The sequence below is a fragment of the Terrapene carolina genome, unplaced genomic scaffold (assembly GCF_002925995.2).
Source record: "Terrapene carolina triunguis isolate 2854851 unplaced genomic scaffold, T_m_triunguis-2.0 Scaffold231, whole genome shotgun sequence".
Taxonomy (NCBI): domain Eukaryota; kingdom Metazoa; phylum Chordata; order Testudines; family Emydidae; genus Terrapene; species Terrapene triunguis.
The window spans coordinates 8,227,118-8,242,038 of NW_020664582.1; the positions used below are offsets into that span (position 1 = coordinate 8,227,118).

General features: G+C 39.8%; 1 protein-coding gene across 2 annotated transcripts; it reads left to right on the forward strand.

Moving 5' to 3' along the window:
- The first annotated feature begins 1,394 nt into the window (after positions 1–1,394).
- On the forward strand, positions 1,395–11,330 carry TMEM248 (transmembrane protein 248). Of its 2 annotated transcripts, none has more exons than XM_026656492.2 (6): positions 1,395–1,593; positions 2,431–2,716; positions 4,053–4,203; positions 6,046–6,229; positions 7,283–7,426; positions 8,339–8,545. In XM_026656492.2, the coding sequence occupies exons 1-6, from the start codon at positions 1,435–1,437 to the stop codon at positions 8,369–8,371; spliced, it is 957 nt and encodes a 318-aa protein (XP_026512277.1). In that variant the 5' UTR covers positions 1,395–1,434; the 3' UTR covers positions 8,372–8,545. The 2 variants fall into 2 exon arrangements, with proteins under 2 accessions (XP_026512277.1, XP_026512278.1); XM_026656493.2 differs by lacking the exon at positions 8,339–8,545 and adding an exon at positions 8,553–11,330 and having other exon boundaries at positions 1,396–1,593.
- Positions 11,331–14,921: the final 3,591 nt, after the last annotated feature.

Here is a 14,921-nt window from a genome sequence, read left to right on the forward strand (position 1 = left end):
ATGGGGCTGGTTATCTTAGTCTTTGGGAAGTGGATAGAAATCAGTTAGTGGAGCAAGATTGTGCACCCAGGATATGATCCTGGAAAAGGGAGAGAGATTGTATGTTAAAGTCTGTGCCATGTTTGGAGGAATGCAATAGTCTCCTCACTGAACTCTTCTGTCTCCATTGAAGCAAAGTGATTTTTCTTCCTAGAAGAGACTGATGATGAAAAGTGTACGCTAGTAACATATTAGTTATTGGTTTTTATTATTTTCTCTGGAGTCTGGCCTATCTCAGTGTACCTACATTGCACAGAGGTCTGAAAAATCCACACTCCTGAGTGACGTAGTTATACCGACTAAACCACCACCACCACCTCCCCCACATGTAGACAGCGCTATGTGGACAGGAGAGCTTCTCCTGTCCACATAGCTACTCCCTCTTAGGGAGGTGGATTAGCTATGCTGATGGGAGAAGCTCTCCTGTCAGTGGAGGAGTGTCTTCACTTTAGTGCTACAGCCGTGCAGCTGCATTGGTGCAATTGTGCTGATGCAGCGTTTTAAGTGTAGACCTGCCCTAACTCTGTGCGTTCACAGTCCTATCTGCTTAATTTACTGACTCAAGTAAGTTTGTACTTCTGTTCATGCTGGAGAACCAGCGGGGAGATGTGTCTTCTGGCTCACTCAGTAAATGGAGTTTCTGATAACAGGATTTTAGTTGACATGTCAGCCGGATGTGTTCCAGCCTGAGTCTCAGATCCCAGTTTGCACATCCGATGGCTAGAAAAAACATCGGTTTATTGATAAACTGATCAGATTTGGTGTAGATGTGATCAAGATCCAAATGCAAAACTTCATGAGGCTTTTCTCTAACCAAATCACTTTTCAAAGTGGAGTAGTACTTTGCAGCTACCCATAGAATAATTCTCACTTATAAAGTTCCATCATCTATTTCACGCTTGGTCCAGCTGGGTCTTAAAATGGCCATTAAAGGCTTTTGCCTTAAGTTTGGAAGTATAATGACTCAACTGGAAATGTGCAGACCTTATCTGTGGGCTTCAGTGAAACTACATGTCCATTATAACCTTATTAATTCAAATAGTGTTCTTATGGAATCCAAATACAGCTGTGTATGCTATGCTGGGTGACTAGTAAAGGAAATAAAATAAAGAACTATATGCACCACTGATTCTCATTGGCTGTCAGTAATAGGAAGTTTGATTCTGTTACAGGCTATGGCATATTTCTTTTAATTCCATTCTTTCTGGAAATTGTAGCGGTTGGGAGAACAAAATCTGGCACCTTTTGAGAAATTTTTTTTTTAGACTTGTTCAATCCGCAACCACGTTTTTCTTTGATTGATTGACTTAAATTATCTCTTGGAAAAAAACATGTTCTTCCTATGTATCACTCTGTTCTAATGCTCTCCACTTTCAGGTGGATCTAATCAGAATAATGTTCAACATAAACCCTTTGGAGAACCTGAAGCTTTACATCAGCAGTCGCCCTCCTCTTGTGGTCTTTATGATCAGTGTAAGCGCGATGGCAATAGCTTTTCTGACACTGGGTTATTTCTTTAAAATCAAGGAGATCAAGTCACCAGAAATGACAGAGGTATGGTATAATAAGATATGTACATTGACATCCTGCAGTAACACACTTCCTGGCTTTTGCGATGGGACATGCTTATTTAACAGGCATACACAGCATTAGTTTTAACAGTTCGTATGTTTTCTCCTGTGCTAGTGCATAGGACCTGATTGTTTTCATTTGCATTACTGTACTTTAATCTCTAACCTAGAAGGGGTCATTTACCTTGTAAGGAATAATCTTGATACAATTAATTTGACAGAGAGGGGGAACATTAATGTTCTGTCATTAGGAGATTGTGTTTGTAACGCTCCCCCCTCCAACTCCCACCCTTATTCTGTTCTGACAAACGGCTTGATTCATGGAAATTCTACTGATCTTTGTTGTAACTTACCTTGCAAAACTCTTCCATAGTTTGAGTGCATTTTGATAAAAGTATGTGAGCTAAACTTCATTGGGAGTTACCTGTATGAGAGAGACTAGGGCTCCTCACTAGACAAAGTTAGTGTAAGTACACCAACATTTTTAATTTCATTTGTAGCTCTGAGGAGAGTATTATTTTACCATGCTCTTTATAGCTTTGAAAATGAGTATTTGATCAGTGGGGGTGAAGTGGGAATCAGAATTGGCATTTGATTTATAAAAACAAACAAACACAAGCACCAGATATTTCTCCTATTGAGAGTGTTGCCACTTACTTCAATGGAGGGTAGGATTGAGTTTGTCGTGGTGACATGGAATAATATATATTAAAAACTAGATATTGAAAATCTGAACTGCTCTTTGAAGAAGTGACAGTACAGAATAATTTTGCTAATCTAATGTGTCATCTAATCTAGATTTTTGTCTCAATTTTTAAAGGACTGGAATACTTTCCTCCTGAGGTTTAATGATTTGGACTTCTGTACATCAGAGAATGAAACCTTAAAACATCTCATCAATGATACCACAACTCCAGAAAGTACAGTGACTAGTGGACAAGCCAGATCTTCTACACAATCGCCACAGACTCTTGAGGACTCTGGTCCAGTAAACATCTCTGTGACAATCACTCTGACACTGGACCCACTCAAACCATTTGGCGGGTATTCCCGTAATGTCACACATCTAAGTTCCACAATTTTAGGGCATCAGATTGGACTCTCAGGTATGCAAAATTTGAGTGTTCCAAGAGTGAATAATTATTACACTCCTAATATTACAAATGTCTGAAAAAGGAATACAAATCTAGCTAGTCACTAAAGAGACAAATCATTTGCTTAGACATTATGTGCATTGCTAAAATTGTCAGTACTTCACAATAATGAGCCTGTGAGATTTCTTTTTGGCAAAGAGTAACTTTTCCCTTATTTGGGGTAATAGGGAAGATGTATGTACAGTCATACATGTATGCTACTTTGGAGTCTAAAAAGATCCATCAGCCCAGTTACTTTCATCTGAAAGTATTTTCAAAACAAATTTCTGATCTTGAAAAGCGGCTACATGCTTATGCAGCAGTGCTGCTGATCAGTCAGTCAGTTTTGGTGGTGGTGAATCCTTCTGCATTAATCATCCCGCTGTACATTAACTGAAAACCTCTTGTTGATTTAAGATCTAAAATACAAACTCGTTCAGGATAAAGCTGCTGAAAAGAAGCAACAGTTGTAAAACTTTCTAGTAATGCTAAGATGAGGAGAGTCCTAACCTATTCTGTTGGCTTGCCTGGCCAGAGGGACAAGTCAGTGGGTTGTGGAGACTTGGTAGAAGTGGTTTACAGTAACTATTTAAAGTTAAAGTTCAGCATGTTTAATTTTGCAGTGGTGCTATAACATCAGGGTGGCTTGCACCTGAAATATCCTATAGCAAACATATGCCACAACTGAAAACCTCTATTGCTTACAGCAAATTTCTCTAGTCTTTCCTGAACAATATAATGTAATTTCTGTTGATCAGACTACCTGGTTTTAATCTGCATATCAAATCCGGTTTATCCCTGGGGACCTTAAGTTTATCATTTCGAGAACCCCAGTGGTTTAGTCTGGTCTCTTATAGTTTTATCTATTGATAAGGTTGTGCATATTAAGACACTTTTCAGCAGTTATATCTGCATGGATTTCTCTATAGTAAAAATCAGACTGCAGAAAAAGCAGATGATGAACTAAGGTTTTAGGGGGAGAAGGGCTAAAATTCTAAGATGTAATTACTGATAAAATTGTTGCAGACAATGGCCCAGATGATGCACAATTATAGAGAGAGGTTTTCTAAATTCAAAAGCTTGTAAAAGCCCAATGGTCATGGGACCAGGTCCAAAATGTCATCAGTGCTAATAACTGGGTGGTTTGGGGGGAGGATGGGAGTCTGTAATTTTCCTGGTATTTCTTTGCTTCCCACAATGATAGCACAAAGCTGTGTCCCCACAAAAGTGCAATCGACCACATGCCTTTTCCTAATACTTGTTGCTGTTACTGCTCTCAGCATACCAACAATTTCTTTCTTTCTAAAAGGCAGAGAATCCCACGAGGAGATAAATATTACCTTCACCCTGCCTGCTGCTTGGAATTCAGATGACTGTGTTCTCCATGGTCACTGTGAGCAGGTGGTATTCACAACCTGTATGACTGTCACAGCAGCCAGCAATGTGTTTCCTGTCACAATGTAAGTGCCTTTCTAATTATTTGTTCTTAAGCTGGTTACCTCAGATGTACCCACTACTCTCTTAATGCTTTGGATGCTTTTCTTATGTCCCCCATGATGCTCTAACTTTGACTTTGGAAGTAAGTGATACATTCTCTTTTTAGTAGTATAAAGTCCAGTTTGTTTTTAAAAGACATTTGCTGTCTTTACTAACACAGTAGAGTTTCCCTGGACGTTGTTCAGCTACATCTTGCATGCGCTCGCTCTTTCTCCACATGTTACTGTGCGCTGATGGAGTTCTAGCCACAATCCAGGGAATGTGGACAGGAATTATAGAACTCAGTCTTGAAACTATCCCGATAAAGCCCTGTGCATCTAAGTTACAACTGTTTAAACATGACTCTCATTTTGGAAGGGATATTTACACCTTGTGCTTCAAGTTTAAACTAGTTTCTAACTACTAGAGACCAGGATGAGACCTATTTGGGGTCAGATTATTCCACATATGTCTACTGCAGGGTTCTTACTCCATTCTCTGAACTGTCTGGTTCTAGCCACTGTCAGAGGGAGGATACAGGACTAGATAGATTACCGGTCTGATCTGGTATGGCAGTTCCTGTGTTCCTAGTTGTGTTCACCTGCAAAGTTTTTCATTTTAGTACTTGATGTCCTAATATCGATTTTTTTTCCCCCTTCATTTCAAAATATTATCACTTTGGTTTTAAAAGTGCAAAAGTATTCAAGGGTTTTCCGGACTTCTGCATCCCTAACTTGCTGAAAATGGCCAGTTTCTCTCTCCAGTTCAGAGCCAGCTTAGCTTGAGTCATGTCTACTTTAAACCTTCTCAGAAATGATGCTGGTTGTCTGCAGCATAAGCAAACGGCGGATGTTGTAAGAGAGAGAAATGTGTTCTGAAAACCTTTCTTTAAACTGTAATATCTTTAAATGGAACAACAAATATGGCTAAAGTGATATAGTGTGGGGAAACAGCTGGTTCAGGGGATTGGTATGGCATATAGATCCTTTACGTGCTATATAAAAGCTAGGTGGTGGAGGTATGTATTATCTCTTATTTGGTAGCTTGATCAAAGCTCAGATCATTGGTGACAAAAAGTTGATTCTTTCTGGCAACTGGTCTATATCAAACGAGTTTGGTCTCAGTCTCCTCAGCAGTAGAAGAGTGTTCACAGAAAGTATCATGATTGACTTCCCCCCCACTTTCTTCAACAACTATGTCAAGAGGACAAGGCTGAATGGGCATTGGCGAGTGAATGCCTCTCTTGCATAGAGGTGGCATTGCCAGGTCAGTGTGGGGAAGCTTACATTACCGCTGCCTCCGCTGTATCTGTTCTTTGGATAGAATCCTTCAGTTAACAAAATTGCACCCTCAAAACAGTAAAATCCAAAGCAGGCGGAGTGTTGGGTGGGGTAAGTGCCACACTAGTTGGTTCCTGATGGTAACAGACTTTCCCCTTGTCTTCTCTCCACACCTATGGATCGGGCACACCAAGTTATTGTTCTTTATCCCCCTTACCTTCTAGAGATTGGGATGCGTTCACCTGAAAGCTGTATTAAAAATATCAGAAGTTTTTTTGAAACCTAGTACATACTCCCCTCGTTAAATGACGGGGGGGTTGACTTTTTGGAACGGATTGCAATGAAAGTTTAATGTTACTATAGGTTTTAGACTTTATTTTCCTTTAGTATTTGCCATTACACTATGGATGATCCTGAATAAAACAATACACTGTTTGCACTGTTCAAAGAGAGAATGACCCTTACTATGTTCTGAGAGTCAGCCATACAGGACAGTGAAAATGGCAATTCATCTGCTTGTTTGGGTTTTTTTTTTTTTATCCTCAGTCAGCCACCACATTGTGTTCCTGAGACGTACAGCAATGCTACCCTCTGGTACAAGATCTTCACTACAGCCAGGGACTCAAATACAAAATATGCACAAGATTATAATCCTTTCTGGTGTTACAAAGGAGCCATTGGAAAAGTCTATCATGCTTTAAATCCCAAACTAACTGTTATAGTTCCAGATGTAAGTGCCAATGCTCTTTCTATGTTCCATTGACTGAATACCTCCTGTCGATTTAACTGAATAAGATGATCTTCTCTTGCTGATCTAAAATAGTTGCGTAGCACTGCTTTCATAAATAGTTGCTTGCAGTGTTGTTATAGCTGGGTTGGTCCCAAGATATTAGAGTGACAAGGTGGGTGAGGAGAGAGCTTTTGTTAGACCAACTTCTGTTGGTGAGAGAGAGAGGTTTTCAAGCTACACAGAGCTTTTCTTCAGGTCTGGGAAACCTGCACAACACCTTCAAAAGACAAGCCTGGGAACTTAAATTCATATCTTAACTAGACACTAGAAAATCATGGTCTTAATAAAGACACTGGATTTATAGCTTATTACAATGTGCAATCCACTAACCCCTTTTTGTCCAATGATTGCAGGGGTGTTAGCAGGCCACTTCACCTTGAATGGTCTCTTAGAATACATCTTAACTTTTTATGCTAAACAATCTTTCACCTTGTATTTAGCTGTGAGACCCTGAGTACCTTTCCCAGATTTGCAGAAGAGCTCTGTGTAGCTTGAAAGCTTGTCTTTCACCTCCAGAAGTTGGTCCAATAAAAGAGAGTACGTCACCCAACTTGTCTTGCTTAAATAGTTGCCGTAGCTGTGTCAGAGGTGGCTGCATTTCAGTGGTGGGTGTGGTGATCCCCATATATCTCAGTGTGCCTCACAACTTCATTAATTTAAGATTTGTAATTTGAAATCCTCTGATTAAAGATGCTACTGTTTTATATATAAAGTGCAAGAGTAGCGTAATGAATGTTTTTAAAATGCAGTCACTAGTGCAAATTAAATATTGTTAGGAAAATATGTAAGTTATCCTTCACTGCCAAAACTTAGAGCTCCCTTACCACCTTCAACTTTAAGAAGTTCTGCATTAGCAATGTAGAGGATATCCTTTGTATTGAGAAAAAACAAGGTTATGAAAGTGGCTTCTTTGCTAATCTGCTAAACATTGCTTGAATGTCAAATGCCTTCTCTATGTACAGCATCAGTAAATGGTTTTATTTCTCTGTGCAGGATGATCGCTCACTAATAAACTTGCATCTCATGCATACCAGTTATTTTCTTTTTGTGATGGTGATTACAATGTTCTGCTATGCAGTTATTAAAGGTAGACCAAGCAAACTGAGGCAAAGCAATACAGAATTCTGCCCTGAAAAAGTAAGTTTACCTAAGATAATACATACAGCATTGATAAGGGGGAGGGGAAATTAGAAAAGATCCCTTTTATATACAAAGCTTACATTATTTTTGGTATACAATGATGATTCACGTCTCTCCCAACCTAGTATCTCATTGGAGGACAGTAAATAATGGCACTGTAAAAGTGACTTATCTGCCTTTATATCCAGCCCCTGGAGGTTGTGGAGAAACAAGGTAGAAGATTCCATTCAGAAATTAAATGCCTTGATTAAGAGTAGGGTAATATAATCTGTGGCTAAAGCAGAGGATTGAGAATCATGACTACTGGAGTCTCTTGTGTCTCAGCCACTGGCACTAAGACCTTGAACAAATCACGTAACTGCTTTGTGCCTCTGTTTTGCCTCCTGTTTGAAAGGCGTACAATTTAGTCCTTTATGCCCTGAGGGTGCACAGAAGCTTAACAAGTACGTATGTATGTAGTGCTGGTAGATCCTTCAATCATAGATTCTTATTCTGTAAATGTAGGGTATTCGTTGTAGTTCAGTAAATGCAGAAGTGATTTGGGTTTTTTAATACCACTAACATGTAACGTCAGGTAAACTGTATTTACAACACGGTATATTATTTGCACTTTGGCTTATATAAAGTTTGGCTTACACAGTTTGAAATAGTCTTAAATTCTCTTATTACAAGAAGACAGAATACATTTATTAAAATATTGCTATCGCAGCTAATTCTAATGGTTGTAATCAGCATTAAAGAAAATTAATGCTAATGTTGGTTTAAGGGCAGTTAGACTAATTAGACACACAGACACACACAGACACACACAGACACACACAGACACACACACACTTTGCTTAATGGATTAAATATGGATGTATTTAACTATGTAACAAGAGGCTACAATGTACTATCCTTCATTATTAGGGAAACTTCCTACCAAGAGCTGAATATCTTTGAATATTTGATAAATACCAATTACAAAATATCTTCCGATATATTTTGGTCTTTCCAACCCGGAGTCCTCAGAATGGCAATGACAGACATCCTAGCTGCATAGAGATAAGTAATGTGCAAATAGAGTTGATTTCAATTATACACAAGCTCTTAATTCTGTAATGTTTTTTTGTTTTACTTCTAGGTTGCTTTGTCAGAAGCATAATCCATCTCCTCCTTTACTGAAAATGGCTGAGAACCATAATCATTGCCTGCTGAACCCAGACTGGGTCTTAAGACTTTGTGAATACATTATCTTGCAATGTTGGTTTATTCCAACCAAAGACATTTCAAGTGCCTGTAATTGATTTGTACATATTTATAAAAGTATATTCAGATGATGCACTTGTTCCGCATAGTAGTGCGGCGAGAATCTTTAAACCTTTACCTGTGGACATAGCTGAATGTTTGTGTAGATAATAGATATGTTTAGTGATAAGGATCACATAGTCAGAGCAAGATATTTTTGTCTAGCTGCATCTGGGCAGGTTAAGATGCCTTTCCAAATGTCTCAAACAATACAAACCCTTTGTTTTTGCCCAATGATATGTACAGTGTGTTTGAAACAGTATGCATCTTTGATATAATATTGCATTTCCAAAGCCACTGATCTACTACATAAATTCAGTGTGTGTATGTGGCTTAATACTTTTTTCCATTTTCTCCTTGCTTGCAAGAAAAGATATCAACATTTCTAGGGTTTTTTTTTTAAGAGAAATACATATTCACATTTTAATACTGCTGTAGTTAGGACAAACTTGTGCTTTTATCCAGAATTTAATAAAAAAGGCAAAGTCTTGTTTTAAAATCCTTTCTATTGCAAAGTGCTAAGTTTCACTTTTCATGTGGCCTGCTGGAATGGCAGAGCATTGATCAGTATTGGGGTTGTATGCAAAGCTTTCCACTTACTTTGCCTTCCCTCCACAGGTTTTAAACCAGGAACTTCCTTGGAATAAAATAGCTTTTTATAGCCTGTCTAAAAAGTGGATTTAAAAAAAAAGATGCATTCTATTAATAGTCAGTTGTGGCTCCAAGTAGCCTGGTCAAGTGCAAACAAAGGGAAAAGGAAGATACAGTAACTTAAAGACCGTTGTAAGTGCTTCATGTTGGAACTTCCACACATCTCTAAAGGGCAGCTGAAAATGACATGTTTTTATTAGCTTTGTCCAATTTTTGTCTACTATTGTCTACTGAGGGGAAAGGGACAACTAGTGGGCTAGTCCTGTTGTGAGTAAATTGAGGGAAACCTTGCCTGAGAAATGCGTATTGGTCTTTGTCCATTCTTAAAATCAGAGCAGACTTGATTTTTTTTGAGTACTTTTGTTCTGTGGGTTTTTTCCCATTTCTGGCTTATTCAGTCTCCTTCCAGCCTGTCCTCCAGTTAGCTTTTTAATTCTCGTAAGACAGAAGTTTCCTATAGACACTTCCACCACGGCTTTTAAAATCTCACTGGTTGCCTTAATGACCCTTCATGTAGTCTTTTAGCTTTCCTGTCAGGTAGCGCAATTATAAATGTGTGTACATTTTTCTTTGATAAGTTTCACACTGCCATGTGATACACGAAACCATAAATCCAGTTCAAAGATTGTAATCGCTGATATGTTGGCATAAAATCCTCTGTGTCTAGACACTGTTGAATGCAAATTGTTGTGTTCTGAAGACCATTTTATATATTGTATAAAATTGATTTAGGACTTTAATGTATTGAAGATTCATATGTTTCTTCAGAATGTTTGAAGCAAAACAATCAGACTTTTTTCTTCAGAAAATAGTTCCTCATATAATTGTGATTGCTTTACACAGTGTATTGGTTATTTCACTAAAATGTGTTTTCTCCAGATACCTTAAGATTAAACTTTAGAGACAGCCATTTAGTTTGAAATCCAGAAATAAAATAACTAAGGCTTCTAAACTTCAGTTGAAGCTACTGTTCACTGGTAAAACTCCACCAACGAAGCAGTAAATTTACTGAATAAAAATATGGAGAAAGCTTAAAGTGAAAATCTATTCTTCTGCTCCTAACTTACGCATTCCCCTCCTTTTATTTAGTAGTGATCTTTGAAACTGACGAGGGGATGGTTCACAACTGATAACTGTGGAAGGAGGTTGGTGCTGGTACAGTAAGTACCAAAAAATGCCCCGAGAACGCTTACATCATCATGTAAAGATACTTTAAATAAATCCAAAATCCATGCTCCTGTTCAGCAAGCTAATGTCAAACCCCCAAAGCCCCAAACAGAACTACCTAGACAGTAAAACACAATTGGGTGTGTTGGGGGAACAGGTTTTTATAGGAGATGTTTTCGGTCATTAGAGGGGCCAGCTTAAAAAATACATAGTCAAACCCCACAAACAACTGCACTGCAATAAACATTAAGCTCAGATTGCAACCCACAAATGCAAGGAGATTAGCATTAAGGGCATATTTTTCATTCTTAACTTACCCCTTTGTACCTAGGTATTGCAGCACATAGTCACCCAGTAGGCTGAGACTTTGTCATACTTACAAGTGTTGGATTGTACCTAGGCCCAATGTACAAAAATTAAATGCAGCCAAGCAGAAGGGTAAAAACTTTAATATTAAGTGGTTGTTCGGATCATATTGATCTTTCCTTTTTGTTTTCTTTTTCTTTTTAACTATGACTTGAATCAGTTTTGATTCTATTTGTAAGTGTTTTCTTGTTGTTAGAAAGCTGCCATTTCTGTTGCATTTTTCTTTGGCATTACATAGAAAGTCTGAGCCTTGGTTTACAGCCTTCCTCTGCAGGTGATGTAGGGTTAAGATGGTATTTTTTAAAAAACATTTCACTTGTATTGTTGCATGATGGTTAATAGCTGATTTGGTAATGACACTTCTCTCCTATATTAATTTTGTGTTTGTAAGATGTGCATATTGCTTTGCAGAATAAAAAAAAAATGTTTATTCCGTTGTCTTTTCTTTTTTTTTTTTACCAATTCCTTGTGGACGTTTCATAAATCATCTCTCTTTAGGTTGTGTGCAACACAAGGGAATTTGTTTGGACAGTGCACAGTGGTCTGGAATTTCAAACCCTGTCTTGTGCGTATGCTCCAATAAACACTTCAGTTTAGACTTTAAAAAAAATAAGTAAAAATGTGTGTCGTGCAGGAGGGGAGACAGCTGTTTCGATGTCCAGCATGATAAAATGCAGCACTCATGACACTTAAACCCATCTAACCCAGATATTTCTCCTTGTGCTTGAAGCTCCGGTGTCCTGCTGTGCAGTTAAAGGCAGATCGGCAAGCTTCAGCCACGCAGTACAGATTTCTGCACTGAAAAGGTAACGAGGGCTAAGATGAGAAATGCCTGGTGGGGGCAGGGGCAGCAAATAGCTTTAGTTACCTTTGAGATAGTTAGTGCAAAACAGGCCAATTTCATGCCTCAGTAAGAATATTTTTGTCTTGACAGTTTCCCTTTAAAAGTTAATCTCCTTGGCTATGTTTTCCTGTAGCACTGTAGATTGCTTCCTTTTCAGATCTCTAACGACAGGGACAGTGAAGCCAAAATGGTCATTTTCCCTCTTGTCACTTTCGCTTTCTGGGTCTCAAGCCATACCACGAGCGCGTGGGTGTGCCGTTTGGCGGGCAAGAACGGCAATGAAAACCTCGACATCCAAACGATACCATTCATGAGCACTTTGTCTAGTCCCTTCACCCATGTTTGCCTCTAAGTTTTTGTACATCTATAAACATTTTTGCAGCTTTTTGCTATACTCTTTCCGGATCACTTGTCTTTATGCCAGAGGTTTTCAAACTGGGGGGCCCCTCTGGAGGTAGCATGGAATGTATTCTGGGGGGGGATGTGAGAAGCGTGGGGGTGGGGGGAATTAATGCACACATTTTACCCACAACAGTGAATAACTAGCAAAGTTAATTCCTCCAGGTTCCCAGATGGCGCTGTCCATTTTGACTGATTTCTGTTAAGCTTGCATAGCATTATACAAAGTCATTGCCATCTGTACGTTAATCCATTTTGCTATGACACAGCGTGCACATTTAATTATAAGCATCGACCACAATCATGGTTTTGCTTTTGCTTGTATTACAATGGATCATTGGCTGTGTTTGAATCAAGGCCTTACCGTTTTTAACATTTAGTGAGAGTTGCATGTTGGGTTTTTTTTTTTTTCTTCTTTCAATGGGTATATGTACTTTGTGTGGCGGGAAGGCGGGGGCGTAAAGTACTACAGACTAACAGAAGGGGAGTGTGTTCAGATAAGTTTGAGAACCACTGTCCTATGCCATTATAAGTGAGGCTAATGTTGGAGGTGGAGGATGGGGGAAATGCTGATCTGACTAAAAATTGAAATGAAGCGTTCTGAGCCAAGGAGTGAAATTTTAGGATTTGAGGATAATCAGTTAGTTGTGGTGATGAGGGTGAGAAGAGGGGAGTTTTTTCTTTTGCCAGACAGGGAAAAGAGAGAAACTTTTGGCATAAAATAAAGTCCTCCTTTAAATGATCCTTTATGTGGACTTGCTGCCCGTTCGTACACTACATTTTGGGTAATGTTGATTCCCTGCACAGTAACTTCTGTCACAATGTGTCACAGTTTAAAATCTGTTGAATTACTTCCATTGAACTGAAGCTTTAACCAAGAGCTTGTCTTGATTCCGTGAGGAACAGATGTCTCTTTGAGCCAGCTTGCATGCTTTATACTCCCAGAACTGCAGTTAAAACCGTCTGGAGGTCTCTTGCTGACTTCTGGGGCTCCGGTTTTGAGAGCTGGCAGATGGGCTCTCTCTGGGCTGATCTACACACTCAAATTGCACTTATTTAGTTCAATTGCTGTCATTCCTGTGTGTTGACCAGGCATCGGTAGTGTCCCTCCCTTTGACGGGCCCCTTGAACCGGAGTCTGGCCTTCGAGTTCCAAGGCCAAGCCTGTGTATTTTGATACGCTCTTGGTTGTTTCTCCTCCATCTCCGCCTTGTGAATCAGACGGTGGCTTGTTCTCTTTCCCTGCAGTAATCTCCACTGCTATGCGGTGAGCGGCTTACGTAACTGAATGCCTAAGAGAGGCCTCCTTGCCATAGGCACGGCCTAAATTATTGAACTGAGTGAGACCTTGCCCCCAGCATGGCTCCAAGGAACTTGAGGGAAGGATGTAAATGGCTGTGTCAGTTGGTTACTGTTGATATACAAGGGTATGGAGCAAAGAACTTGTTCAGCCTGCCTGGAACCAGTTGCAACACCCTCTTTTCTGTCTCTGGCACAGAGGAAGACTGAACAGCACCTCATGTTTCAGCTGGGCATCACACTAGGGCAACAGTGGAGGGTAAAAGGGACTCCATCCAACCAACCAAAGCCCAGGCACTGAATGTTTGACGAGCACAGGAAAGCCCATCTTGCTTGAGTGGGGCGCAAAAAAGCTGTCTTGCTCTCGCTTATTCTGCACGTAAGCTATCAGCGAATGTAAAGCCCCTGTATTGTTTAAAAGAATGTTAAAGGGCTGGGCCATCATCCATCTCATGAAGAGGAAGGTCTGATAACTGTAGCAGGAACACTCAAGGCCCTAAAAGAATTAGGTTTCCTAGAGCTAGCGTGCTGGGGGATGCCTAGGTGGTGTATGATTCTAGTGTAGCACTAACACTAGTTGTCTAGTGCTATGCTGGCCACTGTTGTAACAAAAAGATCTTCTCCCTCAGCCTGTGCTAAATCCTTTATCCCTAGGCTGGAGGAGTGGAGGAAGCAAGGCTCTAGGACACGTATTCATTTGTTTTCCCTTTAAACAAACATACTTTTGTAGCCAAAGGAGGAAGCAATTCCATCTGGCAAAGGAGCAAGTTTACTCAGTGAATTTCCTGGCAATGCTTATGCTTCCTGAAAAATAGCCTTGGTCTGCAAACATCACAGTATAATATTACATGTGTGTAACCTTGGAAGGGGAGCGGCGGGTGGGGGCTGTATTTCTTGGGAAGCATTTGAAAAATACGTGACCCATGGTTTAATCTGGCCTATTGTAAGGATGGTTTGTTTCAGTACATAAGAAAGGGAGAATTTTAATGTAGGCCCCTAGGCTGCCTCCTCCTGGCACATACTGGATTAAGCATCAGATGGGGAGCATATTCCGCTGCTCTTGATATTCAACAGGGCTCCCCCTGGAGTGGGACAGGTAGAGGAATGGGGTTGTGGGGAAGCCGGCTCCAAAAGGGATTCATTTTGTAACAAGTTAACCCCGATGCTGTGTCCAGGCTGTGAACGTTTTATAAGAAGCCTCACTAAGAGCAGTGAGAAATCCCGCAACGCTTGCTCATCTGGAAATCATGCCAAAACCACGTTTGCAATTGGATTATAGCAAACATTAGCAAGCTGTTCCACCGGTGAATGAGAAGCACCATCTGCCACCAGCCAGGATGTTTCCATAATCAAATATTTTACCCCCCAATATTTTGATACTTTTGTGAAAACTGAAGACAAGGACCACGTCTCTCTTTACAACAGGGCCCTTTTTAGCAAATGCCTTCTGCCTCCCTTTCATGGCACAGTTTCATAGAAA